At 48.2% G+C, this 19054-nt stretch overlaps 1 protein-coding gene and 1 non-coding gene across 4 annotated transcripts; both read right to left on the bottom strand.

Annotated features, from left to right (window-relative positions):
* Window positions 1-3365: 3365 nt before the first annotated feature.
* Window positions 3366-12507, bottom strand: EIF5 (eukaryotic translation initiation factor 5). 3 transcript variants are annotated; one of them, XM_032839537.1, is made up of 12 exons: window positions 12378-12507; window positions 12033-12243; window positions 10831-11110; window positions 10639-10720; window positions 10204-10376; window positions 9697-9808; window positions 8361-8503; window positions 7608-7766; window positions 7123-7284; window positions 6675-6839; window positions 6198-6332; window positions 3366-5597 (listed from the first exon to the last, which is right to left on the bottom strand). In XM_032839537.1, the coding sequence occupies exons 3-12, from the start codon at window positions 10900-10902 to the stop codon at window positions 5508-5510; spliced, it is 1293 nt and encodes a 430-aa protein (XP_032695428.1). In that variant the 5' UTR covers window positions 10903-11110; window positions 12033-12243; window positions 12378-12507; the 3' UTR covers window positions 3366-5507. The 3 variants fall into 3 exon arrangements, with proteins under 3 accessions (XP_032695428.1, XP_032695430.1, XP_032695429.1); XM_032839539.1 differs by lacking the exon at window positions 12033-12243 and having other exon boundaries at window positions 12378-12400; XM_032839538.1 differs by lacking the exons at window positions 12033-12243; window positions 12378-12507 and adding an exon at window positions 11612-11703.
* Window positions 8888-9011, bottom strand: LOC116856366. Its single transcript, XR_004380567.1, has one exon. It is a non-coding gene; the product is annotated as a small nucleolar RNA SNORA28 (small nucleolar RNA).
* Window positions 12508-19054: the final 6547 nt, after the last annotated feature.

Below are 19054 nucleotides of genomic sequence, written 5' to 3' on the forward strand. Positions count from 1 at the left end.
AAAAAAAAAAAAAAAAAAAAAAAAAAAAACCCAAAAAAAAAAAAAACCAAAAAAAAAAAACTTCACATTTACGACTTGTAGTTACATCTGAAGACTTTTCTTCTAAGTTTGAGGTCCCCGACCTACAGTCCAGAACAGGGAAACCCTGTGCCCACTCAGACCCTGAACCTCCAGAGACCCTGCAGCGTGCTGACCTGAAGTCCCGCGTCCGGATCTTTGCTCAACGGGGAGCCTGCTTCTCCCTGCCTGTTGCCCACCCTGCTTGTGCTCTGACAAATAAAATCTTCGGGGAAAAAAGAAAATAAAAATTGGGACTTAAACAGATTCTAGTAACACTAGCTTTTCGATTATACCTGAAATGGGAGATCTGGCCTCAAGGGTAAAGTTCCAGCACTGCTGGGTTCTCAGATTTTGCCTTTGGGATGGGGACTTGGGTCTGCGTTCTTCAATCTGGGACACTGTGCCTTCAAAGCAGCCAAAGCCATTTGGGGTCTCCAATTTTCTCAGGGTAGAAACTTTACTAGCCCACCCCTCATAGCAGCTGCTGGCTGTCGGCCACAGGGCTGCCCTCCAACCTGTGATTCCCGGTGGCTCAGAGGCCGAAGCAGCACGATGCACCCGTACTGGTTCCTACAGTGTCACAAGGTTCCATTCAAAGCCTGGAGCGTGCAGAAGGCCTCACTACCTACAGCCTCCTCTGCTGCAGTCATCTCCAGGGAACAGTTCCCTCTTCCCAGACGTGCTCCCCTTCTCTTCCTGCCCAAATTTCTTCTCCTACTCAACCTCAGAGATGCTTCTAATATCAGGCAGTCCTCCAGTGCCCAGTCATTTCCTCTCTCAACTGCTCTCCCCACCCTGTGTATGTTGGTCTAGGAACTCCTACAGAGCAGGGACAAAGCTGGACCAACTGCAAACTTACTCGAGGTCTGAGGCAGGTCAGGAGCTCAGCGGATCTGCAAGGAAGCCGGATGGGACGGCGCCAGGTCCCTGGGAAAGCCTGCTTCCCAGCCGGCAGCACACACTTCTGATGGCTCGAGCCCCTTCAGCAGTGCCACCGCACTACGGTGGAGACCCTGCACGCCGCCACCTCGTCTTTCCTGCACAAACCAGCCCAGCCATCAGCCAAGTTCCTCCTCATCTGTGTTAAGTCCCCCACGGGGCCAAGAAACCTGGAAGCTGGATGGTGCACAGCATTAGCTTAGGCAGCAGTGTTGGGGTCCAGCCTGTGTGGGTGTGCCAAGGACCCCAGGACAGTCTCCCCACTGGCGAGCTTGTCAGCTAACTCAAGGTGTCGGACGGGAGACAGGTTGAGCTGGCTACTGGTTTAGGTGGTGTTTGCAGCTATTACGGGATCCCAGCAGAAACCATGGACTATGCTCGGCCAGACATGGCTTGGTCTGAGAACCACTGTGGGTTTAAGTGTCGCTCTCGACAACCACCTATGGCACACTGAGGGCTTCGTAAACACCGTACTACCTTCTAACTGCTCCCGAGCCAAAAATAACTTAGCCACCCAGTGCTCTCCTCTGTCTACTCAGATTCCTGCACAGATGCCTGGGGGTCCCAGTGCACACTATCCTGCCGTAGCCCAGACAGATCAATTTTCTGTAACTGCCCGAATCCAGTAACACCCCCATGGACTGCAGTATTGGGCTTCCCTTACAATTTCAAGTGTTGGGGACGCCTGGGTGGCTCAGTTGGTTGGACAGCTGCCTTTAGCTCAGGTCATGATCCTGGAGTTCCCAGATGGAGTCCCGCATCGGGCTCCCAGCTCCACGGGGAGTCTGCTTCTCCCTCTGACCTTCTCCTCGCTCATGCTCTCCCTCATTATCTCTTTCTCAAATAAATAAATAAAATCTTAAAAAAAAAAAAAAAAAGAATTTCAAGTGTTGTACAGAGAGGTTACCATCCCATTAGGGAGACATGGAATCTAGGGAGGCCCTAGCTGGAATCTAGGTCTGATTCCAAAGCCCAAGTAAATATGCCCCTTAAAAACGGCTCACTGAGGAACATCCCAAAGGCAGGGACTGGGGCAACTCAAACCCTACTGGTTAGCTCTAAGAGCCCAACACCATATTCTCCTGGTCTAGGTTCTGAGGAAAAATTCTATTCATGTAGCTAGCGATCATCCCCATATTCTAGCGCACAAGAATTATAATCTGGTTCCATTTTTTGGCTGTGAAGAATCAGATGTTAAGTTTGTGGAGTACAGAACTCTACTGCAGGTGGACACAAAACCCAGGCCCCCAATCTTCTAAAGAGCAAAGGCTCACAGGGTCAGACTCTGAAGACGATATAAGCCCAATTTGAGAACTCTGCCAAGTCATTTCTCCACGACTCCACTTTATGTCCTGTCAATTCTAAAGAGTCAAGGTCTACGTAGGGACAGGTCAGAGAAATAAATACACTGTATGGAGTACTGGTACCACGTCCTGGTACTGAGAGTGCCTTAAGGACTGTAATAGTCCAATGGGCTGCCACATCTAAAGAGCAATCCACAGGACAATGCGATGTGGGCCAACTGCATTTCTGGGTTACTCTAGAGTGCAGACAGATAAAACTGTAGCTATCGGAGTCCACTAAGGATCGTTTGCAGAGCTGGGCTGTTGTGCTGAAGCTCTAAGCAGATTCCAGCAGAATCCTTTCATTTTGATTTTAAACGTATCTATCTCTGCAGTGCAGTACAAAGTGGCTGGGTACAGGAGTCAGATTAGATGACGACCTTGGAATAATAGTATACATCTCAGATCACAATGAGGATCAACGCAACAAACGAAAAATGCAGAAAGGTGGCTCGCTGTGCGTGCACCAGTACCCTTCTGTATCTTCCACTCTTTCAGAGATGCCAGCTTTCATTTCTAAGTTATCTTCAAGCCAAAGGGCTTTACTCAGTGATTAGTACACTGGAGTAAACAATGGGGGAAACTGCAACACAGCCTGACAAGAAAAGCCCTGAGCACGTTATACTCCCTTCCCTGCTCCAGCCTTTAGACCTATAGGTCCGTCAATTTCAGAAAGATCTTGTTGGAAAGCAGTCTCCTCCATTTCCCTTAATCAGAGATTACACAACTATATACCGGACATCTCTATTCCCTAAAGCAAGCACCCATTAAGATTTCAAAAAGTCAGATTAAGGCAGACCTTTTCAGTTTGCAGTTAGCTACAGAACAAGGATAGGAGATCTACGGAACGTCACTGACCCACAGTAATAAGCACAGCGTCCGTTTTTCTGAGCGAGGCTGGGAATCACAGAAGGAACACCCCAACACAAATCCAAAGCAGCTACAAAATACGGCGAGTTCAATGCTTCAATCTTATAAAATAAGAATCTAGATTAATTTTAATATTAAAGCAGAGACAAAATATAATTTTAACATCGTTTTAATCAAGTAATGTAGCTGTTTGAAACAGGAAATTTTAAGACCACTGAATAGATCAAAGTGAAGGGTTAATTTATTAGGATAGCCTCTACGGATAAAACTCCTATGATGTGGATTTGAATTCCACTCAAGTTTGGCACCAGACTGAATACTAGTCTAAGCCAAAATTTTTTCTTTAGTGTTTAGAAGCCCGAAACAGGTTTTCCTTCAGGTTAAAGAAAGGAAAAACAACAAAAACAACCCCAACTGTTACCAGAACCCCATCAGCTTGACACTGGGTATGTTGACTGCAGCTTGGCTTAGGTCACCAAGATCTCCTAAAGGACTTCAGATGATGAAAACAAACTGGCCCACAGCAAAGAATTTGAAACCTCAGTGAGATGTAATTTGTAAAAATTTCATCTCTTTTGTGTGACAAAGCACATTCCCTCCAGGTAGGTGCTTCTGCTTCACTCATCGAAATCGATCAAAAGGTTGGGGGCAGGGAAAGGACGGGGACCGATATGTAGGTCTCCAGTAAGACTACTTGATTTTACCTCCTTGAAATATCAAGCTAACAAGGTTTTATTGTATCAAATGTTTGTATAATTTCCAATGTGAAAAATTCTTACATTTATTAAGGTCTCATCATAATCTGTAAAAATGGATCACAAAAAAAAAAGGTGAATGATGTAAGACAGCGCTTCCAATAGAATTAACCCTCTGGATTGATTCCCAGTGTATTTTGTGGAAGGAATAAATGAAGCAAGTTTTTCCTTTGAGGAGGATTTCTCAGATACAGCCATAACCCATTATCACTTGAGTTTGGATCAGCTAATTGAATCGAATTCACCAATAAGTTATTTCTAAATCTAACTCTCAGGATGGGCTGGGTTCAGGCCCTCATCACCTGCATTCAGTGGCCACCATCAGACTTCTTGGGTGTCTGGCTATAGTCAATGTGAAATAAAAAACACCTTTAGTCTTACACCAAAATATAGGCTTTAACTTGAAGTACGCTTTTAGCATCTTTTAAATAAGACATTTTGGGGGGAGGGGGAAATCAAGTCTGAGACACGGTAACACTTATTTTGGCAAGATAGCAACCAAAGCCTAAAAAGCATTAAGCGAAGTATCCACGTGTAAAAGGCATTAAAGAACAAACCATATTATAAGAAAATCCACAATGAAAAGATACAGTATTCCCTTAACATTTTGAAATTAAATCATAACGAAAGTTGAAAAGTTATGCGCAATTTTTGCTAGAGATTAAGTGCACCTTTTCCTGCTTCCCCCAAATAAAATCATAGCTTACTATATAATCACACCCTAGTTTCAGAATTTTCCCAGTCAGTACAAAGCAACAGCTACATACACATAAAATGCTTATTTGTTAATATAATAACTCCCCTGGCTCATCCAACGTGCAATGCACATAACTCCAAAGACTACAATTTGGGGAAGTATACACGAACTGAAAAAACACAATTCAAGTTTCAAAACCTGCTCTTAAAATTATTTATAGGACACTCAGGTCATTTTTACTTCTCAGTAAGGTAACGATGTCGCACTGCCATTTCATGATCAGTCCACCTCGGCATGGGTAGAGTGTACATTACCAGATGCCAATCTGAGGGACTGAACGCTTCAAAGTACTGTATTTCTCAATGGCTGATTAAGATAATAATACATAAGCTTATGTTTACATTCTGCTGAAGACATCTTTACAGTTTCAGCATCTAACAAAATCTAACAGGCTCCAAAAATCTTATCAGGTTAAGGATGGTGCAGTATTTTTTAAAAAGGAGCCATTTCAGCTTAAGTCATTCAGAGCCAAAATCTTTAGAATGACCAAAAATCAAATCTTTATTTAACTGTATAAATGTGATCCAAATGTGTCCACCACTAATTTTTCAAAAAGAAACATGCTATAAATAAGCAAACTATATCTGCTCACTGAAAGGTGTATGGACTCCCTAGATGTCTTGTTGGGCTTAATTACAGACCACTCACAGCAATACATTTTTAGTAGAAAGTGTAGCATGATGTTAAGCCATTTTAGCTTTTGCACATACATGTTGCACTTCTGGCTGATGATGCAGAAAGATTCGCAGCATTACACTGTTAAGCTGGGCTGCACCCACCCCTTTAAATGGCATCAATATCAATGTCATCATCCTTGTTGTCAGACTTCACAGCTTCAACTTTAGGTACACTGGCAGTCTTCGAATACACCACCTGGTAAAACAGTTTTATTTATTGTAAATCTTTATCCCAATGAACCTATTTATAAAATTAATAATACAAATCAATGGTCAACAAGGGAGAAAAAAGTACCCAAACACAGCCATCTTTTAGAAAGTGTCTGTGCATGTGGGCAGGGGGAGCGAAGTGGCAGCAGAGGCAGAAAATCCCAAGTGTTACAGATTTCACAGGGCTTGATCTCAAAACCCTGAGATCATGTCCTGAGGGGAAATCAAGAGTGGGATGCTTAACCAACCGAACCACTCAGGTGTCCCACAGCCATCACTTTGCACAAGTTTTTGTTATTAGAAAACTAAGTTCTCTCTGAATACTAAATTCTCTTAAGGTCTCTCTCAGCCAGATACCATCTTAATGTTTATGGACAACTAGCACCTGTATACTCAACCTACACTAACACTCCTTTGAAAATTCGTAGGTCTACTTACAATCATGTCTAGGGGCAGGAAAGATATCCCCAGCCCTTTATATTAACATGTTAACTTCCCAAATTATTGAGACCACATTCTGCTGCATCTTGAAATTTCAAATTACCCAATTATTATTTTCGAATCCCAAACCCTAACACAGTTTCACCTCAATATTCTCATCTTCATCATCTTCTTCACCACCAGAAGATTCCTCCTCCGCTTCCTTCAACCATTTTATAAACGGTTCTGCTTTGACACGAATCTCTTTGGCAAGATCTTTTGAGACATATTTCTTAGAGGCCTAGAAAATGTTCAATACAATTTCCTTATTGGAGAAATCTAAACAATTTAACTGCCTACACTCAGCTCTTTAAAGTGACTGGGTCATATCTTAATCTTGACTTCTCAACAGATCCATTTATTCAACAAGTAATAATGAGTCCGAGGAGTTTAAATACTTTCTTCCCTTATTACTAGGAAGCTGCCATAGGGGGAATCACCTACAGGTTATACCAGTGATTACGTTTCAACGTAGCAGAAACTCAAGTATCAGAAGTTACTTCTTCCTAAATTGCCCCAACAATGTCTCAGTAATACTTCTGATCTTCAAGAATCTGTTTGTATGTATCTATCTATTCCCCACCTTTTCTGACCAGCTGATGATGACTTCTTCCTCCAACAGATCTGCATCATACATCTCCTTCAAGATATGGGGAATCTTGGAAATGAGCTGAGCTTGATGCATTCCTACCACACACTCCAAACCGTGAAGAAGGTACCGTTGAGCTTTTTTGTTGTTGTGACAAAACTGGAAATGAATGTATTAGCATTAACAAGCTTTTAAAGAAGTTTTAATTAAGTATACGCATTGTTTCAAGATTGTGCCTTAAAGCTATAGCCTTAAACAGTGGCTCAAAAAGTCAATGCATAAAGATCTGGGTACTACTTTAGCTATGCTATACACAGTATTTTCCAAATATTTCCATGTTTGTTAAGATAGGTCAATTATCTCGTTTTAGGATAACAGAGAACAAGTTCCCAGGGTCACACAGCTCTTAACCTCATTTATGAACCTAAAATAATTTGCTTACTCGTAGGAAATGGCGCCTGTATTTCTTAATTTGTTCTCTAATCTTCTCATTAAAAAGAACTTCAGTCAAAACAAGAGGGCCCATGGCTTTTACATCCAATCTTTCTGCTTCAGCAACAATTTCTTTGTCTGATGAGTCAATGATACCTTCTTCTTTCTTTTTCTGCAAATAAAAGGAAGCAGTTCAGTGAAATGGAGACACATTTTAGTCCAGAGATACCAGTTAGTCCCCACTTTCATGGACTTTTTTCCTACCAAATTTATTATGGTTTCAAGATTTTTCCATGAAATGCACATGCCAAAGATAGTACCTGGAACCACCTCAGGAAGTATTTGAACAAAAAGTTTGAGTATTCAAGATACTGTAGGAAAAAAAGTTACATGCCAGATAATAAGCATAAAGTAACGAACACCTTTACAAAAACCCAAGGCTTGAAACTGATTATCAAGAAAACGTTTAGCTGCTCCTGACCCAAGTTATTTTACCTTAACGAAATCAAACAGAATATTGACCCGCTCTTCAACAGTCCTTTCCAAATCATCAGTGAGTGTCAGAACTTTTGCATGATCACTGATTTCATCCATTCTGCGTCTTTGAGCTTCCTCAGTTGTATCCTCCCCCCAATCATCATCCTCCTCCTCTTCCTGTCAAGGACAAGTATATGTAGTCAAATGCCATAAAAACACAAAAATACTTCTGATTTCTCGTCATGTTAATGGCACTAGGTTCATCTTCCACAAATATAAATTGGACCTACATTAATTTAATCAACCACGCATAACCAGGAACCCAAGATACCATTGCAACGTTAAAATGAAGAGGTTTCCCTTTTTTTTTTTAAAGTTTTATTTATTTGACAGAGATCACAAGTAGGCTGAGAGGCAGGCAGAGAGAGAGAGGAGGAAGCAGGCTCCCCGCTGAGCAGAGAGCCTGATTCGGGGCTCGATCCCAGAACCCTGGGATCACAACCCGAGCCGAAGGCAGAGGCTCTAACCAACTGAGCCACCCAGGCACCCTCTTTTTTTTTTTTTTTTTAAAGGATTTTTCTTTATTTGAGAGAGAAAGTGCGCACATCCGCGCACCTGTTCGTGAGGTAGGGAGGGACAAAGGGAGAAGCAGACTCCCTGCCGAGCAGGAAGCTGATGTGGGAGCCCAAGTTTCCTTTTTTCTGCCCCCCCCACCAGATATTGTATTTCACCCAACTTTATTGCCCACCACACATTCACCACTACACTCACCACAGCGTGTGGAGGAGGACTGATCTCATTTGGTGGTGGGGGTGGGGGCGTCTCACTGCTGGACACCGAACCATTTTCCTTGTCTTTGCCCTTCCGGTTTTTCTTTTCCTTTTCTTTCTTCCCTGTACCGCTATCGCTATTCTCTACAGCAGAACAAAGAAAAAAGTAAAAGTTTAATACTATAGTTTACAGTACACCTTACTTTCTCTTATGGACATTTTAAACCCTTTGCTTCCTTTTGCTTTGGAACCTTCCCTCAGAAAACCATACACAAGAACAATGCTACTTATAATTCTAGGATTTATAAACCAAATTCTTCCACTATCATTTTCTATGTGAAAAAACTCAGAGTAAGGACATCATGTCCTAGAACAGTAGAGATATTAACTGTTCAGTAAAATTAACATAAAGTGGTGATATCTCAGAAAATGAGGAGCTTAGTGAAGGCTGGCACTCCTGACCCTCTCGTCCCCCATGAACCTAAACACGAGTACTTCTCAACTCCACTTTAGTCCACAGCTGTTAACACTGTCAAAGTCTATATAACAGTTGGTCTCATGGAGGAGAACACTGGAATAGGTTAGACTTTATTGCTATAGCAAGCTTAAATTGTGTCAGACAACTTCCATCATCTGCCACAGAGTGTTGCTTGCAATGTTCTAAAGCCACTTGGGCTTAATGAGCCAGGACCCTGATTCATAAAACACTGTGTTCCAGAAGTGGATTGTTTGCTGGGATCCTAATTTTATTTATTTTTAAAAAATATTTGAGAGAGAGAACACACTCGCATGTATGCACACAAAAGGAGCAGCAGCAGCAGCACACACCCATTAAGCAGGCAGCCTGATGCAGGGCTTGACCCCAGGACCCTGCGAACATGACCCCAGCCAAAAGCAGATGCTCAACCGACAGAGCCACGCAGGCGCTCCTGTTTTACAATATCTGTTTCACCTATTCTAAAAGGACAGATTTTAGAAACTGAAAACACAGGGCACCTGGGCACCCTTCAGCTTGGGTCATGGTCCTGGAGTCCTGGGACAGAATCCCGCATCAGGCTCCTAGCTCTGCAGGAGTCTGCTTCTCTCTCTCATGTGAGCTCTCTCTCAAGTAAATAAAATTTCAAGAAAGAAAAAATTGACAACACAGCATAGTTTAAGTTGTAGTCTGTCCTCCTAACCCTGAATGGTACATTTTTCAAAGTCATAGACTCAACAGAACAGGCACAAAAATCAGACATTCCTTATAGTCTTGTTTCACAACAGCAAAAAAGCTTCCATTTCTTCCAATGATCAGCTGCCTCACATTAAAATCTTTCAGGTTCTTCATAAAGACTTACCAGGTGGGTTTTTGAGAATGAACGTGCAGAGTTTATGATGTGTGTCAAGCATGCCTCGATAGCCACAGGCTTTACAAGAATTACCTATTGTTTGCTTCTTTGGATTGACATGCTGCCAAAAGAAAGAGTAAAAACAAGTCAGTCATCTATACACTACAACAAATTTTGTAAAAAACAAGATGTTAAATGATCTATTTAAAAAATTTGCTGCTTGAACTTGTAGGATCTTATTTGGAATTGACATTCTCTATTGTAATTTTGTTCCTGTTTATTTTTAAATTTTTTTTGTTTCACTGGAAAGGAAAGATGGTGCTCAGTTTTAAACGTTAAAAGTGTACAAGTTGCTTTGTTACAATAAAACTAAATGTGTACACACACACAAAATTTGCTGCTTTACACAACCTGTTTGCAATTAAGTTTGCTCTGCCTTCTCAGGAACATACATTCGGTGATATCAAAAGACTGAGCACAAAAGCAGATACACAGTTTTTCCTCACAAAGACTCACCAGCTCTGTTTCAGGATTCTCACACTCAGGACAGAGAACAAATTTTTTAATGAATCCATCCAACATGTCTTGCAGCTTATTCGCCTCATGAGATCCATTGACAATGTAACGGTCATTCTTAACATCAAACTGGGTCTGTGCTCCCAGCTCACAACCAAAATATTTGGTGGGATCTGTGGGGGGGTGGAGATTTATTACCTAGATGTTCTACTACTCATTCACCCTTATACAAATTTAACTCCCTTATGCTTTTATACTGGGTTAAAATGTGCTTTGTTTACCAATAGTAACTAACCAGTTGGTTTTCCAGCCCAAGATTCCACTTAACCCTGAAACACATTAGCATACAACTCACTCCAATCACACAGATCCAAGTCTGTCATGACCACAGTGACACTATGCTTTGTCAGACTCCTCTTAAGAAACGTTACTTACACGTTGGAGGCCGATTAAGCGCCTTTGCAACGTCAACCATGTTGACTATAACTGTCTTGATACCATTTCCTTTGCCCTCAACCTAAAGAAAAAAATAACTTTAATTTTGCATTATCTACCCCAAGACATGCAATCTTTAAGATTCTAACAAAAGAGCTTAGGCCTCAAAACTAAACCAAAGATGGGTATTACCTTGGCAATCAGACGGGGCATCTTGTAGCGATAGAACTGGTCTGACACACTGCGGTTGACATTGACAGACATTTTGGCTTATTAGTGACTTTATCAATAAGATGAAGAGATCTTTGATTGCAACTTTTTGGTATCTTCTGTCTGGAGAAGAAGGGATGACATAAACGACTGCAAGAGTTCTCGGTCTCTGACATGAAAAAATTTTCGCCACTGAGGCTGTAGGCTTCTTGCTTGTATGCTATGTGTCCCCAATACAGGTACCAATGGCTGCGCAACAGCTCTGAAAGAGAAGGAAAAGCACACAACCCCCGACGCTTAGCGGGATCCCCGCGGAGGAAGCGTCCCTTCGCCTCCCGGTGACCCCACGAAGCAGCCCGGTTCGCGTGAGGCGCCGCGAACACTCTCCTCGAACACGGAACACCTGTCGCAACAGAAAGGGGCTCCGCGTGGACCAGGACGGGCCTCCAGCCGGGAGCTGCCACACTCCCAACTGCGCTGCCTCCGCCCGGCAAAGGTCCGCTTCGGGGGCGCGGCCACATCTCCACAACCGCGGACGAAACGGACCACGACCTCTTCCCCGCAGACCAGGCCTCGGCTACGAACAAACTTCCCAGCCGCCCCGCTAAGTCCGTGTCCAGCACCAGGCCGCGCGGGGAGGCCCTGGCCCGGCCCAGAACACGGCGTCTCGCGGGAGTGTGCACGGACCGCGGGGGCAACTACCGAGCGCGGCCGCCCCCGCCCCTCCTGTCCCGTCCCTGCTCCGCGCGCGCACGCACTCGACCTTCGCTCCGGTGCCCATGGCCACCAGCCGCTCCGCCCGGGGCAGCGACCCCGCCATGCGCTCCACCCGGCCTCGGCGCGGCGGGGAAACGAAAGCGGCCGAGGGGCGCCGGCCCGGGCCGCCCCCGCCCCCGAGCGGGCGATGACTCATGAATGCAGCAATGGGGCCTGAGTCAGCCCGCGCGGCGCGCTCCCGCGGGGCGGGGGAGGGGCCGGGGCCGGCCGGGGGAGGGGACCGGGGCGGAGGAGGGGGGGCGGCCAGGGGAGGCGGAGAGGGGCGGGGGCCCTGGGCGGAGGGCAGGGCGGCGGGGGCGCGGGGCCCGCCCGCCCGCCCGAACTGCGCCACACGCGCGCGCGGGTCACGCGGCGCGCCGCCATCTTGTGCGGCCGCCATCTCCCCGCCGGCCCGCCCGCGGACTCACCGTTTTCGTCAAATAAAGACATAAACCCAACGCTGCTCGCCCGGGACTGGGATGAAGTGAGGCGCGTGTGAACCCGAGTCCGAGGAGGGGCGGCGGAGGCGGCGGAGCAGCGCAGCGAGCAGCGGCCGGGCCAGGCGCCGCCGAGCAGCGGGGAGGGGCTGTCCCAGCGACGTCCGGGGTCCACACCCTTCAGCGCCCGGGGCCTGGCGACCTGGCGCGGAGAGACGGCGCCGTGAGCCGCGGGCGTCGGGGCGCCTTCCCCGCCAGCCAGCGGCCCGCGGGGGTCGGGGGGGCGGGGAGGACTGGGGAGGGGGCGCGGGGCTGCCGCCCCTTCACCGGACTCACCTCTGGAATGTTCTCGCTCTGACTGAACAACGCCGTCGCCGCGCTCAAGCTACCCTCGGCCCCAGCGCCCGCCCCCCGCAGCAGGCCGCACCGCTCATTGGCCCGAGGCCTGCCCGACCTCGCTCGTGATTGGCCACGTGCCACGTCAGTCGTGTCTTTCTCCGCCCCTTCTGCTTCCTGAGGCTCCTCTCGCCGCCTCAGCCCGCCCCCAGTCCCCGGTCCCGGGTTCGTTCCCCTGCCCTCCCCTCCCCCGCCTTTCCCAGAGGCCTTCGCGGTCTCGCGAGAGCCGGCCGGCCGCGGCAGGGGGTTGGCCTCGGGGCTGCACTTTGTCGGTTTGGGCGCGGGGGGGGGGGGGGGGGGTAGATGGCGGTTGGCTCCCCTCCCCCGTCGACTGGATCTGGCCGCGTTCCCGCCGAGTTCCCCCACGCGGCTGGTGCTCAGCCTCGCCCGGGGGCGGGGCGGGGGAGGTCCTCTCTGCCTCTTCCGGCCGCTGGGGACGCCTGTCGTCGGGCTTCGAGGAGGAAGTTGTGCTTCCTCCCCCCTCCCAAGGCCTGGGTGCACTGTGGTGACTGCGGGGCCTGGCTCTTTCGCCCCAAGTGCTGTTCTTTTCTCCGAAGCCGGGGTCCGGTGTCACCTTGACAGGGTCGTGGTGCGGCCCCCCGCCCGCCCGGCCGCCTTCTCGGCACCGGGCCTGCAGGCCTGGTGGGGCTTGGCACTCCGAGCCTCCGCTTTCTGAGGAGGGAAACCCCAGATTAGCTCGGGACCCCAGGACCCTCCTGGAAGCGCGGTGCACCGTGACTTTGCTCGAAGCAAACATCTTATTGGGTCACCATTCCCGGGACCCACCACCCCAGTTAATAAATTGTGACTTCCTTGCGGGGCAGAGCGTAGCCCAAAGCAGGCGTTCCTCACAAGTGACCAGGAGATCCTCTGCTGTCCTCCTCCTGCGGAGGCGATTGCAGAAACGTATATTTGGTTTAAACGTGTGAATTGCGACTGTAAAAGCGCATCCAGAGCCCACCGCGACATTTGAAAACATGTTGGCTGCGGTAAAACCAAGAGCCAAATAAGGCGAAGGGTGGTTTCCCGGGCTGGAAGCACGCTGCTGAGGTCAGGATGAGATGGGTTAGGGGCTGCCCGTTGTTCGCCCAATCCAGTATGCAAGGAAGTTGGAACTGAAAGGTATGTTGCTTTTTACCAAAGTTGAGGATATTCTTCCAGGATTTACAAGCTTTGTAAGTGGGTGGGGAAGTTAATAAATCAAAGGGGCCGTCCGGAATCGAGGGAACTTGTGTCCTTCCTGCAGGAGCTAATGCGATGCTCACACGCTGTATACAGTGGCGTGTGAGTGGTGGACCACGTGCGTAATGCTTTATGAGTACCCGGATTCCCACTAGGTCAATGGGAAAGGTAGATCGGACAAGCTGCTCCTGGGTCAGCATGTAGCGTGACCTAGCCGTTCGGAAACATTGGCATTTTTGCACACAAGTGACACTGTTTTAGAAACTGTTGGAAAATATGGGTATGAAACTAGTCTGAAGTAAGGGGCTGGCCTTGTCAGAAAAAAATTTTTTTTAAGATTTTATTTATTTGGGCGCCTGGATGGCTCAGTGGGTTAAGCCGCCGCCTTCAGCTCAGGTCATGATTTCAGGGTCTTAGGATCGAGCCCCAAAACGAGCTCTCTGCTAACCGGGTGCCTCCCCCACCCCCCTGCCACCTGCCTCTCTGCCTACTCGTGATCTCTGTGTCAAATAAAAAAATAAAGATTTTATTTCTTTATTTGATGGAGAGACAGGAAACACAAGCAGGGGAGGAGGGAGCGGGAGAAACAGACTCCCCACTGAGAAGAGATCCCGATGTGGGGCTCGATCCCAGGACCCTGAGATCATGACTTGAGCCGAAGGTAGACACTTAATGACTGAGCCACCCAGGCACCCCCAGAATTATTTTTTAGTGAAGCTGAATACCAGGTGAGTTGTTATTATTTGGGGCCAGGTATGTTTGATGGCCCCATATTTAATTTCATTAAAAAAGTTTGTGCTAATTTTAAATTTAATTTTTAGCAGGTGTACCACTCATTTGTCTCTAATGAGGGACAATTTTTAAAAATTATTGTTAACTCTACCATTTATTGAATGCTTCTCATAGCATAGGAATTTGCTTAGTGCTTTGAATACACTCTCTTATTTACTTCCTAGATCCTATGGAGAATTTTTATTCCTATTTTACAGATAAGCAAACGGAAGCTTAGTGGAAGAAAATCAAGCAACTTGCCCAAGATCACATGCTAGTAAGTGACAGAGCTGGAATTTAAGCCGAGCTCTGTCTGACCCCAGAGTCTGTTCCCTTAACCATTACGTGACCCTGCATTCACAAGTAAATATAAACGTACATAAATCTAGGCAGTTTTCAGGTGTAATCCCATTTAATCCTTTAACAACCATGTGAGGGAGTGTTGTTAGTCCCATTTTACAGGTGAGGAAAGAGTCAGGAAGGTTAATTTTCTCAAAGTCACCCGTCTAATAAATGGTGGACAGTGTTTGAACTCTAGCTTGACGCCAGGCTCATTGCACAATTCTGCTTCCTACTTTTGACTCCCCGCCTCATTTGGCTGCACTTCCCCCAGTCAGGTGCTCACAGTTTGCTCAGTAATGGGCACTTGGTGCCTTTGGAATCGTTGTTCAATGAGTGCCCGAATTACACATTTCAGCGCCAGCCTTCCTTGGATGGCAGGCAGGGATAACTGCTGAGAAGGTGAGTTAGTAAATCAGCCTTACAGTTATTCAGATACGGGTGTCTGTTCTGTTTAGCATGAATTTGCCCCCTCAAGCAAGATCAAGTCTGCCTGGACTGAGAGAACCTCGTGTTTCTGAGCTGTGGGCCCCTGAGGGAAGAGCACATTGCCCTCTGTGGTGGGCTGTCTGGTTGGACAGCTGGCCTCTGTGACATCCCCCTCTTAGCTACCTCCAACCTCCAGCGCACTGCTGAAGCTGCACACTCTTAGTTAAAGTTTCTGACTCCCCAGCTTGGGAATGAGTTATAGGGGATGTGCGTAGTTTTTCTTCCAGCGCCAGCCTGTCACCGGGGTTGTGCATAGAGTAGACATTCCGAGCTGCTGGGAGGGAACTGCAGGTTATCTGATGAGTACGGAGGCAGTCAAAGGCATTGGCTGCCTTGAAAGCCAGTGTCCTGGGGCGCCTGGGTGGCTCAGTAGGTTAAGCATCTGCCTTCAGCCCCGGTCATGATCTCAGGGTCCTGGGATCGAGCCCCGCATTGGGCCTGCTCCCTCTGCTGCTCCCCCTGCTTGTTCTCTCTCTCTGTCAAATAAATAAATAAAAAATCTGGAAAAAAAAAAAAAAAAGCCAGTGTCCTAAACCATGGTACTCTAATGCATCCATATTGAAAGTTTCTGAGTTGCTAGGATACAGGCCCTGCCCACATTGCCTGCCTTGCTCAGGGGCCATAGGTAAACAAATAGCAGCTTTGTTCCGCTGGACACCGCAGGAAGCTTGCCCCCTTCCTGAAATCTGCGACTCTCCAGGCAGGATGTCTCCCTGCCTCGGTGACAGGCCCCTCCCACCCTCCCAATACTTCTGGCATTTAGTGCCCCTCTGGTATTCAGTGGCACGTGATTGTATTTGCCTGTTTACTCGTCTGCCTTCCTCATTAGGCTAAACAGCTTGTGGGCAGGGAACCTGTCCTTGAGGAGAAAAACAAGTCCACTCCAGAAGAGACAGAGGCAGGAAGCAGAGAGGGCCGTGGGGAAGAGATGAAGCATCCCCGCGAGGTGTGGCTGGAGACTGACGGCGCGTCTTCCTGCTCCCAAGCATTTGAGTCCAGTCAGGCTCCATATTATGTCATTCCTGGAAAAAGAGAAGGAAGTACAAAATTGTATTGATTTCAGTCGATGGTGGAGAAATGTGGGTGACTGGGCTTGCCCCAGGTCCTGTCTTCTGGGAGGCAAGGTGTATGCTTACAAGGTGTAAGCAAGTGAGGGAGCTTGCTTGAGGCCAGTGGTAGTAGGGAATACATTTGCTCACACTTAGCTCACTGCTTTGGGGATGCACCATGTGTGCAATGGAAGGTCTGGAAGAGGCCCAGTGTGGCACGCAGCTGGCTCTCTTGCCTGCGATTCCTGAAGATTCCTGACAACCATTTGCAGACCTTTGTCAGAGAGCATATTTGTGTGTTCCCATCGCTGCCTTTAGTTGTGAATCTGGCACATTCTATCCACCCAGGTGGAGCTGCTGCATACCAGCCAGTGAGCTCACTGATTGCTGATGAGCTGTGGGTCGGGACCTTGCAGGGTAGCAATAGACCGACGCGACCCAGAAGTACAGTCTGTTAGGTGCTCAGCAGAGTCAGCTGCTACTTTGGGTGAAGTTGTTATCTGGACCTAATTTTTGGGCGGGGGGGTGATTTATTTATCTGAGAGAGAAAGAAATCATGAGCTGGGTGTGGGGACAGAGGGACAAGTAGACTCCCTGCTGAGCAGGGAACTAGATGTGTGGCTCGGTCCCAGGACCCTGGGATCATGTCCTGAGCGGAAGGCAGATGCTTAACCAACTGAGCCACCCAGGTGCCCCATGACCTAATTTTTTAGTACAAATCATCTATGCTATATTCTCGATTCTATTTCTTAAAGGGTGCCTCTCTGGCTTATCTGTGCATGACTTGGTTTCCCAAAGCCAGTAATTCTCAAATGTGGGTGAGCATCAGATTCTCTGGAGGGCTTGGGTCACCTGGGTGGCTCCGTTGGTTAAGTGTTCGACTCTTGATTTCGGCTCAGGTCATGATCCCAAGGTTGTGAGATTGAGCCCTGTATCAGGCTCCCCACTCAGTGGGGAGCTTGCTGCTCTCCCTCTCCCTCTGCCCCTCCCCTTGCTCTCTCTCAAATAAATAAATCTTAAAACAAAACGGACAAACAAAACTTCTGGAGGGCTGATTGAAACACAGATTGCTGGGCGCTCCCGCGTGTGTTTGAGGAGGTCCAGGTGGGGCCCAGAACTTCACTTCCTAACAGATTCCCAGGCGCTGCCGGTGCTGTGGTCACAGACTACTGTGCCTTAAGGTCAGGGGGCCACATGACTTTGGAGCCCAGGTATCTCTTTTTCCCTCACCATAGATTCCACAGCTTGGTTTGGAGATCTCCCATGAGCCCTCATTCAGGCAGTCTGTGAATCAAACTAAGTCAAAAAGAACAAAATCGAGGTCCCAATGACTGGTTGCAGCTGTGGCGCCCTGGCCCGATGGAGAAGTTGTGGGGCCGGCTGTTGGATGGCGGTATTGTGTGCACCATGCCCAGTGGGACTGCGACAGTCAGTCCTTCCAGTGACATGGTGCTGCTGGCACAGCCTGCCCCCCCTTCCCCCTCCCACCGTGTCCTGTTACCCGCATGCTGGTGCCTCAGGGAGCCGCCAGTGCCCTGCCATCCCCTCCTCTTGTGGCTGGGGAAACGAAGTCTCAGAGAGAGGACTTGTCTCAAGGTTGGGGCTGGGAGCCTGACTTCTGGCTGTAGGGCTTTCTAGCTGGGTAGGACCTCGTTATCCTGTTTGTCTTATCCCGGTTCTACAGTGTGCTTCTCTTCCTTTGGCTGGATTTTAATGGCTCTAATGCCCTTTTTTAGACGCCTCAGACAGGACTTGGGATCCAAGGGTGGAGGACATGCTTTCCTCATGCCCCCGATCTTCCTCATCCCGCCACTGAGCACCCCGGCTGTGGCTGAGCCCGGCATTCGAGACGCAGATGGGACTCTGCAGGTGCTGTCACCACTGGTACAGTTCTCTTGTTTGTGAGCCAACATTGAAAAACCTGGGAGGTTTCACCTGCTGTTTCAGATATCTGATTCCTTAGGAAATGAGCAGTGCTGGGACACACTCCTGCTCTGTCCTTCAGAGCCGAAGGTGGGGCGTGAGTGCCCAGGAGAGAGCGGAGCCACGGTCTGTGCGGGTGTGCACCTGTGCCCGTGCCTACCTGGGCACTGGGGCAGGTAAGACATCACACTCATGGTCTTGGGCTGCCCTAACGAAGTATCACACACCTGGCTTGAAACAGCAGAGATGTGTTCTCTCCTGGTTCTGGGGCTCAGAGGTCTGAAGTCAAGATGCTGCTATGGCGGCGGGGCCCCTCTCCCTGTTTCCCGGGGTGGCTTGACATGCCTGGCCCTTGCTCAGCATTCGTGGTTGGGAGACAGGGCTCCCCAAGTGTCAGCAGGCACCGCAGGGGACGTCTAGCTTCCTGGAGCTCACGTAGTGAGACAGCCCTGTGGCCTTAGTGCTTCATGGGCATTAGCCCACCGAATCCCTAAAGCAGCCCTCCTGGAGGGGGGCAGTCTTGTTGCCCCACATTGCGGTGAGGAGGTTGAGGTCAGGGGGTTGACAGAGCTTTGTCAAAGTCAGAGCAGACCTGGTGTGTGGGGACAGCAGCGAGTGCCACATCGGTCAGACCCTCTGCCCCTGTGATATGGGGGGGCAAGGGGAGCCCTTATGTCAGCTGCCATCCCAAAGCCCAGTGCTCGTCACATTTACTCCCTACCCCACTGCTCTGTCTCTTCCCGGGATGATTACTGAGGCTCTCGGCCTGATTATTTTCTCAATCCTGAAGATGATGTTTCTAAATTTCCATTTGAGCAAGATTTAGTTCATTTTTAGGGTCAGTTTCCTGTGTCTTTTTGCATT

The sequence above is a fragment of the Lontra canadensis genome, unplaced genomic scaffold (genome assembly GCF_010015895.1).
Source record: "Lontra canadensis isolate GAN:19392208 unplaced genomic scaffold, GSC_riverotter_1.0 scaffold108, whole genome shotgun sequence".
Classification (NCBI taxonomy): domain Eukaryota; kingdom Metazoa; phylum Chordata; class Mammalia; order Carnivora; family Mustelidae; genus Lontra; species Lontra canadensis.